The 12143-nt window shown below is 42.4% G+C and overlaps 1 protein-coding gene across 1 annotated transcript in view; it reads left to right on the forward strand.

Annotated features, from left to right (window-relative positions):
* upb1 (ureidopropionase, beta) overlaps positions 1-12123 on the forward strand; it is a 19191-nt gene extending 7068 nt beyond the window's left edge. Inside the window, exons 7-9 of the mRNA XM_016534003.1 lie at positions 414-456; positions 11515-11669; positions 11806-12123. Coding sequence (XP_016389489.1) covers positions 414-456; positions 11515-11669; positions 11806-11889 — 282 coding nt within the window. The 3' untranslated portion in view covers positions 11890-12123. The remainder of the gene's footprint in view (positions 1-413; positions 457-11514; positions 11670-11805) is intronic.
* The last annotated feature ends 20 nt before the right edge of the window (positions 12124-12143 follow it).

Here is a 12143-nt window from a genome sequence, read left to right on the forward strand (position 1 = left end):
ACACACACACACATATATATATATATATATATATATATATATATATATATGAACTAATATGATTAGATAAGCACATGCTAATAATTTAAACAGGATTATAAGCCAAACTGCAAATAATGTTATACAGATGAAAAAACAAGTTGAGTGCTTTTTTTTTTTCTGTGGCTCTCTGGAGTCTGGTCTCTGTTAGTGGTTATAATGTCTTAAAGGGATGACTTTTATTCTCAGAGGTAGATACAGTAAACCAATTATCTTTAAACTGGCTTAAATTGGAGTTATTTCGATAGTCTGTTATGCAGTGCCCATGTGCCTCACATATGAAAGCACTCGAGGTTCAGATAAGTGTTTTCTTCTGCCCTCTAGTGCTGATTTCTGGGTATTATTGAGTCTTGATGTAGATCTGTCTTTTCCAGGAGTATTTCAGGAATGAGTTCACATCTGGAGATGGAAAGAAAGGTATTTATCCATTTATTGTAATATGTAAACTTGTTTTCTCTTGCTTGTGACTTGCACAAAAGTAAAGGCCAAGAGGTCCTTTAGTCATATATGTACGTTTGGGGTCAGTAAGATTTTTTTTTTTAAAGAAATTAATACTTTTATTCAGCAATTATGCATTAAATTGATCAAAAGTGACAGTAAGGACATTTATAATATTATAAAAGATTTATATTTCAAATAATTGCTTTCTGTTCATCCAGGAATTCTGAAAAAACATATATTAACGCTTCCGTAAAAATTTTGAGCAGTTTTCTGTTTTCAACATTGATAATAATAAAAATGTTTCTTGAGTGTCAAATCAGCATAATAGAATGATAATGAGGGATCATGTGACACTGAAGACTAAAATAATGGCTGCTCAAAATTCAGCTTTGTCACCACAGGAAAAAATTTAATTTTTATATGTAATACAGTACATTAAAAAAAATTTAATTGTAACAATATTTCACAATTTTACTGTTTTTACTGTAGTTTTAATTAAATACGTAATTAAAGAAAAAAAATCATACCTACCCCAAACTTTTGAACAGTGTACATAATAGGATTCCTTGTCTTCCATTAGTCAAGTAAACAGATAGCCATGCCCCAAACTCATGCCATTGGTTGAGCCAGTGTTTAAACTACAAATTGCTTACTTACAGTTTGCATATTAAGATGAATATTAATATGAATATGCCAGAAAATTGCACATTTCACTTTTAATAAACCTAAAATTCATTAGGTCTGAGTGTAATGGAGACATTTCTTGTAAGTCATTCATACAGCAGATGGCACTATCGGCCTATAAATTAAATATGGGTCAAAACCTAAAGATCATTCCCATCTGTATACATATTTGAGTCCACCTGTCTCTTTCCCAGAGCTTAATGTCTCTGTGTCAGCATATAAAGGATCAGCGTATCTGTCTGTCAATCTAGTATCTGTATCGGTGGCAGGCTGAGGACAAGGGAACTTGTTCACAGGTGTCGTGTTCCTAAAGATCTAGTCTGTCAGTCTCTGTTCACGCTTTCAGCCCTCATTACTGTTGCATAAGCCTTCAACCTGAACACAAAATCCCCCTTTGCTGTTTTACACGTGAAGCCTCTGTGTTACATGACTAGGGTCACACAGACATAAGCCACAAACATATATGAGGGGCATTTGTCCATGAATAGGGTACAAAATACGGTCTAAACTTATTATTTTTTTAAAAAGAAGGATCAGTGCAGAACAAATGATCAGTGAGAGGAGGTGCTCAACCTTCAGAAAATGTTGAAAATCAGCCTCGGGTGATGCAACTAGATATTATATGAGGTTTCATTTTACAATTCATTTTCTATGAGGTTTGCATGTTTTGCAACCCTGCTGGGGCATAAATAAATACAGTGACATGGCATGGATAAAAATGGACATAAAATGTTAAAACAAACAAATTAAATTATGCCAGGATGGATAATTTGACATCAAATGTTGATTTGTAGTTACAGTTTTTTTTATTCGCTTTGGTGCTATTTTCACAAGTAAGATCAAAACTCTTAGTACAAAAATCCAAACTGATCACACTTGTAACACCACTAGTCATTCTTTCAAAATCTGTTCTCATGCTTTCATTACAATTACACATCTTTTTATCCACTCAATCATTGTTTCAAACCATAAGATTATTGTAATATATATTTAGAACATTTAATTTAACATTGTGATTAAATAATAGACAAATGTATTAAACTGAATGAGAAGACATGCAAATGAAAAGTTTGATAGTAAGAGCTTTATGAAAGGCAGTTACTGTGAATGAAACATTTATATAGATGAACAATTCTTTTGTGTAGTGAAAGGATGCATCTTTTTATCCACTCAATCATTGTTTCAAACCATAAGATTATTGTAATATATATTTAGAACATTTAATTTAACATTGTGATCTTCTTTCAATTTTGTACTTTTACCAATCAGTTCATTCAAGAGCAAACAATACAAGATACATATTTCAAATCAGATTTGTTGCTGAAATAATTACAGTAATACAGGCAATAATTGTCATGTTAGAAAATACACTTACATTACCTAACTTGCATAACTCACGTAAAATCCATAATGTTTGTAAAAGTATTTATACAGTGTGTTATTGTATCAAAAGGTATGATGATGAAGGTATGACATAGCCATAAGGTTTTGTGCTAGAACAGAGATTACTGTCAATGCAGTATGACATATGACTGAATCTATACTGTAACTGAACTTTTCAGATGAAAGGTGAGTTATAGTAATGTGCAGTCTCTACCATAGTAAAGACTATACAGTATCACATGGCATAATGTAATGTAAAATGCTGTATTTGATGCCATCTGTCCTACTTCTTCTGATACATCTCTGATCAATTTCTCTCCCTTGTAACCTGCTGTATGTTCACAAATTGTAAAACACACAGTTTTACAAATGAGGACATCCTCAAAGGGAGGTTTTGGGTGATTTTGTTAGGTTTTGCTCACTTCTGGGTGCCAATTTGTCCCCAAAATATGGTTAGGCACACACACACACACACACACACACACACACACACACACAGGTATTCCTATCATTATGATGACATGCCATAGGAGCAATGGGTTTTATATTGTACAAATATTCCATCCCCCTACACTAACCCTACTCTTAAACCTACTCTTACGAAAATTGTTTTTTCTCATAGAAAAAAAAGTCTCCCACAAGGACAAGGATTTCAGATATTGCCATCTTTGTGGGGATAATTTATCCCCCATAACAGGGGGATAAATTGAGAATTTACCCGTTTTATACATTTTATAAATTGAGAATTCAGGTAAACCATGTGTGTGTGGTTTACCTGAACCACACACACACACACACGTACAAAATAGTGGTTATCATCTAAGATAAATCACTTATAGTGCAAAAAATTATTAATTACATTTGGTTATCCCTGAATTGCAAACAAGTTCATTAGAAACTATATCTATGTCTATAGATATCTATAGATGCACCAAAAGATTCAATGATTAACCATTGAGTTAGATTAAATAATAGACAAATGTATTAAACTGAATGAGAAGACATGCAAATGAAAAGTTTGATAGTAAGAGCTTTATGAAAGGCAGTTACTGTGAATGAAACATTTATATAGATGAACAATTCTTTTGTGTAGTGAAAAGGATGCATTGTGATTGTGTGTATTGTACTAAGACAATTGAAAATATGCTGAAATGTTTGAAAAACAGCACTTTTGATGATCTGTTGTGATATTAGTACTAAGAGTTTTGAAAATGTAACAGTTGCTTGTGAAAATAGTACCAAAGCGAATAAAAAAAACGGCCATTTACAATTTTGGACTAATATTTTTTAAAGAAATTAATATTAAATTGATCAAAAATGACAGTAAATACATTTATAATGTATCCTGAAAGAATTGTGGATTCCACAAAAATATTAATAGGCATTACAAATGTTTTTAACATAGTAATGTTTCTTAACACTTGTGCACTGTTCGGGGTCTTTTGAGACCCCAAATGACGTTTGCTGAAATAATTTTTTTTTTCCCCTTTATCTAAATGGCATGAGATTTTGTACAGTTGTCAACACTTGGTAGCTCTACAAAAAAAATTTTTTAACTGGATTGATATTTGGTTCTATGTTAATGTGAAAAAAAGTCACACTTATGATTTTTGGGGTCTCTGGAGACCCCACATTGAAATGAATGGGGAAACGATAAAATCGATACCTTTAATTTTAATTTGTCAAATAAAATCAATAAATAAAATAAATCCACCACAATGCAGACCACAAAATACATGAAAATGAAGTGGCAACCCTTCCACACGTTCACAATGCAGAACGTACTCTGTTACTAACGTAACCTCGGTTCCCTGAGATACGGGAACAAGTACTGCGTCTGCTAAGACACTATGGGGAAAACTCCTTTTTCTCTGATGACTGAAGCCTTTTTCAATAATGCAGTGTAACTGCACGGCCATTGGTTCGTGCAGTGAATTAAAAACGAACCAATGGCTCGGCAGCAGAGCTTATATAGCCAGAATGGGCGGGGCCATCTGGCTATATAAGCGGGCATATCGCCATAGGATCCTCAGGTTACTTCGACTGAAGCGACGACCGAGTCGTGCAGCTACATAGTATGGCTAGTTACGCAGTACTCGTTCCCGTATCTCAGGGAATCGAGGTTACGTTAGTAACCGAGTACATTCCCTGTCGATACTTCACTCGTACTGCGTCTGCTAAGACGCTATGGGGAACTAGTACAAACCCGCTGTGCTATGCTAGAGGAACGACTCATGTTTGAAATTGCCTTAAGCACAACAAGGGGCCCAGAGGGACTAAGTAATTAGCAGGGAAGCCCTGCAGGAGGCAATAGAAAAAAAGCTCGCAGAGGTCGCAGAGGGCTCGCAGAGGTTTTCCAAGAAAAACTCCGTACAGCCTCGGCACTCAGTGAGGGCCAAGAGCGTACAAGAAGGAAGGCAAAGCCTAAGCACTGGTTTGGCACGAATGAGCCCATTATGCAGAAAGGATCCGGGCCTGTAAAGCCAGAACGTCCAGATTATATAACCTGGCAAATGTTGACGGCGAGGCCCAGCCGGCCGCCGCACAGATCTCTGCAATGGACACACCGCTAGACCCCGCCCAAGACGAGGCTATGCCTCTAGTCGAGTGTGCTCTTACTCCCATGGGGCAGTGTAGGCCCAAGGAGGAGTACGCTAGCGCAATAGCGTCAACTATCCATTTGAAAAGTCTCTGCTTCGTGACTGGAAGCCCATTGGTGTGGCCACCGAAGCATATAAAGAGTTGTTCCAACTACCTAAGTGGGGTGGAACGCTCAATATAAGTCCTCAATGCCCTGACGGGGCAGAGTAAGTTTAACTCCTGGTCATCCTCCGAAGAAGGAAGCGCCGATAGAGTTATAACCTGTGGTTTTTAGCATCAGGGAACAAAGGTCAATGGATTGTAGCGCCGAGTCGTGCAGCTACATAGTATGGCTAGTTACGCAGTACTCGTTCCCGTATCTCAGGGAATCGAGGTTACGTTAGTAACCGAGTACATTCCCTGTCGATACTTCACTCGTACTGCGTCTGCTAAGACGCTATGGGGAACTAGTACAAACCCGCTGTGCTATGCTAGAGGAACGACTCATGTTTGAAATTGCCTTAAGCACAACAAGGGGCCCAGAGGGACTAAGTAATTAGCAGGGAAGCCCTGCAGGAGGCAATAGAAAAAAAGCTCGCAGAGGTCGCAGAGGGCTCGCAGAGGTTTTCCAAGAAAAACTCCGTACAGCCTCGGCACTCAGTGAGGGCCAAGAGCGTACAAGAAGGAAGGCAAAGCCTAAGCACTGGTTTGGCACGAATGAGCCCATTATGCAGAAAGGATCCGGGCCTGTAAAGCCAGAACGTCCAGATTATATAACCTGGCAAATGTTGACGGCGAGGCCCAGCCGGCCGCCGCACAGATCTCTGCAATGGACACACCGCTAGACCCCGCCCAAGACGAGGCTATGCCTCTAGTCGAGTGTGCTCTTACTCCCATGGGGCAGTGTAGGCCCAAGGAGGAGTACGCTAGCGCAATAGCGTCAACTATCCATTTGAAAAGTCTCTGCTTCGTGACTGGAAGCCCATTGGTGTGGCCACCGAAGCATATAAAGAGTTGTTCCAACTACCTAAGTGGGGTGGAACGCTCAATATAAGTCCTCAATGCCCTGACGGGGCAGAGTAAGTTTAACTCCTGGTCATCCTCCGAAGAAGGAAGCGCCGATAGAGTTATAACCTGTGGTTTTTAGCATCAGGGAACAAAGGTCAATGGATTGTAGCGGCTCAAAGAGAGGTCTCTTTAGAGCCCTCAACACCGTGGACAAATCCCATGTAGGGACTGTGATGGGGCGAGGCGGATTAAGCCTCCTAGACCCCTTCAGAAAACGAACAACCAAATTGTTCCTGCCCACAGATTGGCCAGCTATAGGAGCGTGATAGGCTGCTATGGCTGCTACATAGACCTTGAGCGTGGAAGTGGAACGGCCCTTGTCCAACAGCTCTTGCAGGAAGGACAATATCAGAGATATGTCACAGGAAGCTGGGTATTCGCAGCGGGTCGTGCACCAGGCGGAGAAGACCGACCACTTAAGGGTGTAGAGGAGTCTCGTAAACGGAGCTCTAGCTTGAGAGATTGTATTTAGTACGCTCTCTGGGAGGTTCGCAGGCTCCCATCAAGAGGCCAAAGATGCAGAGCCCAAAGCTCGGGCTGAGGGTGCCATATCGTTCTGTTCACCTGAGAGAGGAGGTCCCGCCTCAGGGGAATGGGCCATAGAGCTGCTACCAACAGTTGGGACAGCTCTGCGAGCCAGTGATGGTTCCTCCAGAGCAGGGCTACTAACAGAACATTGTGCTCTTGTTCCCTGATTCGCCTGATTACCTGTGGGATCAGGGCGATCAGGGGAAAAGCGTAAAGTAGGAGGTTGGGCCAGTTGTGAGCCAATGCATCCATGTCCTTTGAGAAATAAGTTGGGCAATGAGAGTTGTCTTTTGAGGCAAAGAGGTCGACCTCTGCCATGCCAAAGATCTCCCAGATTTTCTGAACCGTCTGCGGGTGGAGCATCCACTCTTCTGAGGGGACATTGCACCGAGATAGCATATCCACGCCTTGGTTCAATTTGCCCGGCACATGCATCGCATGCATCTCAGCGAACGCAAGTTGATCTGGGCCCATTCCAAGAGACGCTCTACTAGAACACAGAGGCGCTTTGAGGAGAGTCCTCCCTGGCGATTTATGTAGGACACTACCGTCATGCTGTCCAATCTGAACAAGACGTGGTGTCCCTTCAGGTCTGGCAGGAAGGTGCGAAGGCCCAAACATACTGCCAGCATTTCCAGGCAGTTGATGTGCAGCCAACCTTGCGCTTTCGACCAGTGGCCGAAAGCCGGTTTGCCATCGCACAGTGCTCCCCAACCTGTGTTGGAAGCGTCTGTCGAGAACACCTTCCTCCTGCAGACCATTCCCAGGGGCACGCCCCGTTCCATCCACTGAGGGTCTTTCCAAGGGGCCAAAGCTACTACGCAGGCCTGGTCCACCTTGACACGAAGGCGTCCGAGACACCAGGCGTGGGACGGAACTCGTGGTTTCAGCCAGTACTGAAGGGGTCGCATGCAAAGCAGGCCCAACTGAAGTACCGGAGACACAGAGGCCATGAGGCCCAGCATCCTCTGATACGTTTTGAGAGGGCGAGTGGTACGATTTGAAAACTGTTCCCAGGAGCGATATTCGCTGGCTGGGGAACAACGTGCTCTTGGCGAAATTGACCCCGAGTCCCAGGCGCTCTAGGTGGCTGAGGAGGAGGGTCTTGTGTGATACTAATTCAGCCTCTGACTGGGCCAGAATGAGCCAGTCGTCGAGGTAGTTGAGAATGCGGATTCCCATCGGGGCCATCTGGCTATATAAGCGGGCATATCGCCATAGGATCCTCAGGTTACTTCGACTGAAGCGACGACCGAGTCGTGCAGCTACATAGTATGGCTAGTTACGCAGTACTCGTTCCCGTATCTCAGGGAATCGAGGTTACGTTAGTAACCGAGTACATTCCCTGTCGATACTTCACTCGTACTGCGTCTGCTAAGACGCTATGGGGAACTAGTACAAACCCGCTGTGCTATGCTAGAGGAACGACTCATGTTTGAAATTGCCTTAAGCACAACAAGGGGCCCAGAGGGACTAAGTAATTAGCAGGGAAGCCCTGCAGGAGGCAATAGAAAAAAAGCTCGCAGAGGTCGCAGAGGGCTCGCAGAGGTTTTCCAAGAAAAACTCCGTACAGCCTCGGCACTCAGTGAGGGCCAAGAGCGTACAAGAAGGAAGGCAAAGCCTAAGCACTGGTTTGGCACGAATGAGCCCATTATGCAGAAAGGATCCGGGCCTGTAAAGCCAGAACGTCCAGATTATATAACCTGGCAAATGTTGACGGCGAGGCCCAGCCGGCCGCCGCACAGATCTCTGCAATGGACACACCGCTAGACCCCGCCCAAGACGAGGCTATGCCTCTAGTCGAGTGTGCTCTTACTCCCATGGGGCAGTGTAGGCCCAAGGAGGAGTACGCTAGCGCAATAGCGTCAACTATCCATTTGAAAAGTCTCTGCTTCGTGACTGGAAGCCCATTGGTGTGGCCACCGAAGCATATAAAGAGTTGTTCCAACTACCTAAGTGGGGTGGAACGCTCAATATAAGTCCTCAATGCCCTGACGGGGCAGAGTAAGTTTAACTCCTGGTCATCCTCCGAAGAAGGAAGCGCCGATAGAGTTATAACCTGTGGTTTTTAGCATCAGGGAACAAAGGTCAATGGATTGTAGCGGCTCAAAGAGAGGTCTCTTTAGAGCCCTCAACACCGTGGACAAATCCCATGTAGGGACTGTGATGGGGCGAGGCGGATTAAGCCTCCTAGACCCCTTCAGAAAACGAACAACCAAATTGTTCCTGCCCACAGATTGGCCAGCTATAGGAGCGTGATAGGCTGCTATGGCTGCTACATAGACCTTGAGCGTGGAAGGGGAACGGCCCTTGTCCAACAGCTCTTGCAGGAAGGACAATATCAGAGATATGTCACAGGAAGCTGGGTATTCGCAGCGGGTCGTGCACCAGGCGGAGAAGACCGACCACTTAAGGGTGTAGAGGAGTCTCGTAAACGGAGCTCTAGCTTGAGAGATTGTATTTAGTACGCTCTCTGGGAGGTTCGCAGGCTCCCATCAAGAGGCCAAAGATGCAGAGCCCAAAGCTCGGGCTGAGGGTGCCATATCGTTCTGTTCACCTGAGAGAGGAGGTCCCGCCTCAGGGGAATGGGCCATAGAGCTGCTACCAACAGTTGGGACAGCTCTGCGAGCCAGTGATGGTTCCTCCAGAGCAGGGCTACTAACAGAACATTGTGCTCTTGTTCCCTGATTCGCCTGATTACCTGTGGGATCAGGGCGATCAGGGGAAAAGCGTAAAGTAGGAGGTTGGGCCAGTTGTGAGCCAATGCATCCATGTCCTTTGAGAAATAAGTTGGGCAATGAGAGTTGTCTTTTGAGGCAAAGAGGTCGACCTCTGCCATGCCAAAGATCTCCCAGATTTTCTGAACCGTCTGCGGGTGGAGCATCCACTCTTCTGAGGGGACATTGCACCGAGATAGCATATCCACGCCTTGGTTCAATTTGCCCGGCACATGCATCGCATGCATCTCAGCGAACGCAAGTTGATCTGGGCCCATTCCAAGAGACGCTCTACTAGAACACAGAGGCGCTTTGAGGAGAGTCCTCCCTGGCGATTTATGTAGGACACTACCGTCATGCTGTCCAATCTGAACAAGACGTGGTGTCCCTTCAGGTCTGGCAGGAAGGTGCGAAGGCCCAAACATACTGCCAGCATTTCCAGGCAGTTGATGTGCAGCCAACCTTGCGCTTTCGACCAGTGGCCGAAAGCCGGTTTGCCATTGCACAGCACTCCCCAACCTAAGTTGGAAGCGTCTGTCGAGACCACCTTCCTTCTGCAGACCATCCCAGGGGCACGTCCCGTTCCATCCACTGAGAGTCTTTCCAGGGGCCAGAGCTCCTCTGCCGAGCCATTGGTTCGTTTTTAATTCACTGCACGAACCAATGGCCGTGCAGTTACACTGCGTTATTGAAAAAGGCTTCAGTCATCGGAGAAAAAGGAGTTTTCCCCATAGCGTCTTAGCAGACGCAGTACGAGTGAAGTATCGATAGAGAACGATTACTCTCGCACACACACCCTCCCCCCACCCCCCAAAAATCACCCATAGACATCAATTGAAGACTATAAAAATTTAGATTTTTTGTTACATAATTTGTCAAAAATGGCAGTTACAATGCAGACAACACACAAAATCTGAAGGGGTGACACCACAGCACATCCACGATGGAGGAAAAACACACACAACCCCCACCCCCAAAACCATAAAACCCACTCATGACATGAGTGGCTCTCTCTTACATAATTTGTAGAATAAAAATCAGCTACAACAAAGAACACACACAGAAATGATGGAGGGAAACCACAGGACATCCACGATGGAGAATAAATGCAAACACACACACATACACTCACTAATACACACATATAACACCACATGCCGTTTTGACTGTAATCATGTCATAACTGCAAAAAAATGCTATTTCTGTACAAAAAAATGCTAAACTTCGGCAAAGAGTAATTTTATATTATTGCAATAATGATTTTGTAGTATCTTAACATTAATCTAATAAAAAAAAACTTGGCAAAATGAGCCATTGAGTAATGCTCTAGAGCCATCTGGTGGCTGTAGTTAAAATGTCATGCTTTTTTATTTTAAAAGTGTTTGTTTTCAAATAGACGGAAACAAAATTTGGCATTAAACTATGGCACATTGGCCATGTTATCCTCATGAATTAAAATTAGAAATGTGGGTCTTTTATAAAGCGAATTTTACATTTAAAAAAAAAAGTTTTATATAAAAACATATTAAAAATATTTTTTAATTCATTTATATAAATGTAAAAAAATATCATAAATCCTCCAAAAACTGCACAAATGTAGAGAAAAAAAACCCATTAATAAACTGAGTAAAAATGCATTTGTAAAAAAAAAAAAAATTGTTTTTAATTAATTCTGTAACAAAATTACATTTTGTTGCCTGGGGTCTCTGGAGACCCCAAACAGCATGAGTGTCACACCCAAACGAACAGTGCACACGGGTTAAGCACCAAATCAGCATATTAGAACGATTTCTGAAGTATCACGTGACACTGAAGACTGGAGTAATGATGCTAAAAATTCAGCTTTGCATCACAAGAATAAATTAAATTTTAAAATATATTCAAATAGAAAAAAGCTATTTTAAATTGTAATATTTCACAATATTCCTGTTTTAACTATATTTATGATCAAATAAATGCAGCCTTGGCAAGCATATAAGACTTTTTTTTTAAAACACTAATAAAATCTTAGTCCACAAACTTTTTAATGGTAGTGTGCATTTTGTGTACGATTTCTGGTTTGTGTCATCCGTAGCGCACCATGACTTTGGCCATTTTTATGGCTCCAGCTATGTAGCTGCACCTGACGGCAGCAGATCCCCAGGATTATCCAGAACCCGTGATGGCCTGCTGGTGACAGAGATGGACTTGAACCTAAATCGCCAAGTTGCAGACAAGTGGAATTTCAAGGTGGGATAAAAAAAATAATAAAATCACTATCACTACACGTTCAACTTTACATTTAATCAGATAGAGGTTAGATAGTCAATAAGGTTTGTCTCTGGTAGGATCTGCATGCCATTCACATGTGTGAATCTCTCCATAGATGACTGGGAGGTATGAAATGTATGCAGAGGAGCTCAAAAAAGCCATCCAGCATGACTTCAAACCCAACATTGTTAAGGAGTGAGCTTATCAGGAAAACATGAGTGCCAAAAGCCCTTGAGAGGAACCGCACTTTCAGCTGAAAGCCATGCTTGGCACATGTAGGAGAACCACATTATGTATTAGTGATAAGTCCTTGTACCTCTACTTGAATTTCACAAAATAACTTATATCATTTATATAATTTATCAGTTCATTTTTAAGGTCAATAACGGAAGGATACATTTGAATAAAATACAAATCCAACTTTTATTAATTTCTGAAATGCAACTATATATT

The sequence above is a fragment of the Sinocyclocheilus rhinocerous genome, unplaced genomic scaffold, assembly GCF_001515625.1.
Source record: "Sinocyclocheilus rhinocerous isolate Xijiao unplaced genomic scaffold, SAMN03320098_v1.1 scaffold515, whole genome shotgun sequence".
Taxonomy (NCBI): domain Eukaryota; kingdom Metazoa; phylum Chordata; class Actinopteri; order Cypriniformes; family Cyprinidae; genus Sinocyclocheilus; species Sinocyclocheilus rhinocerous.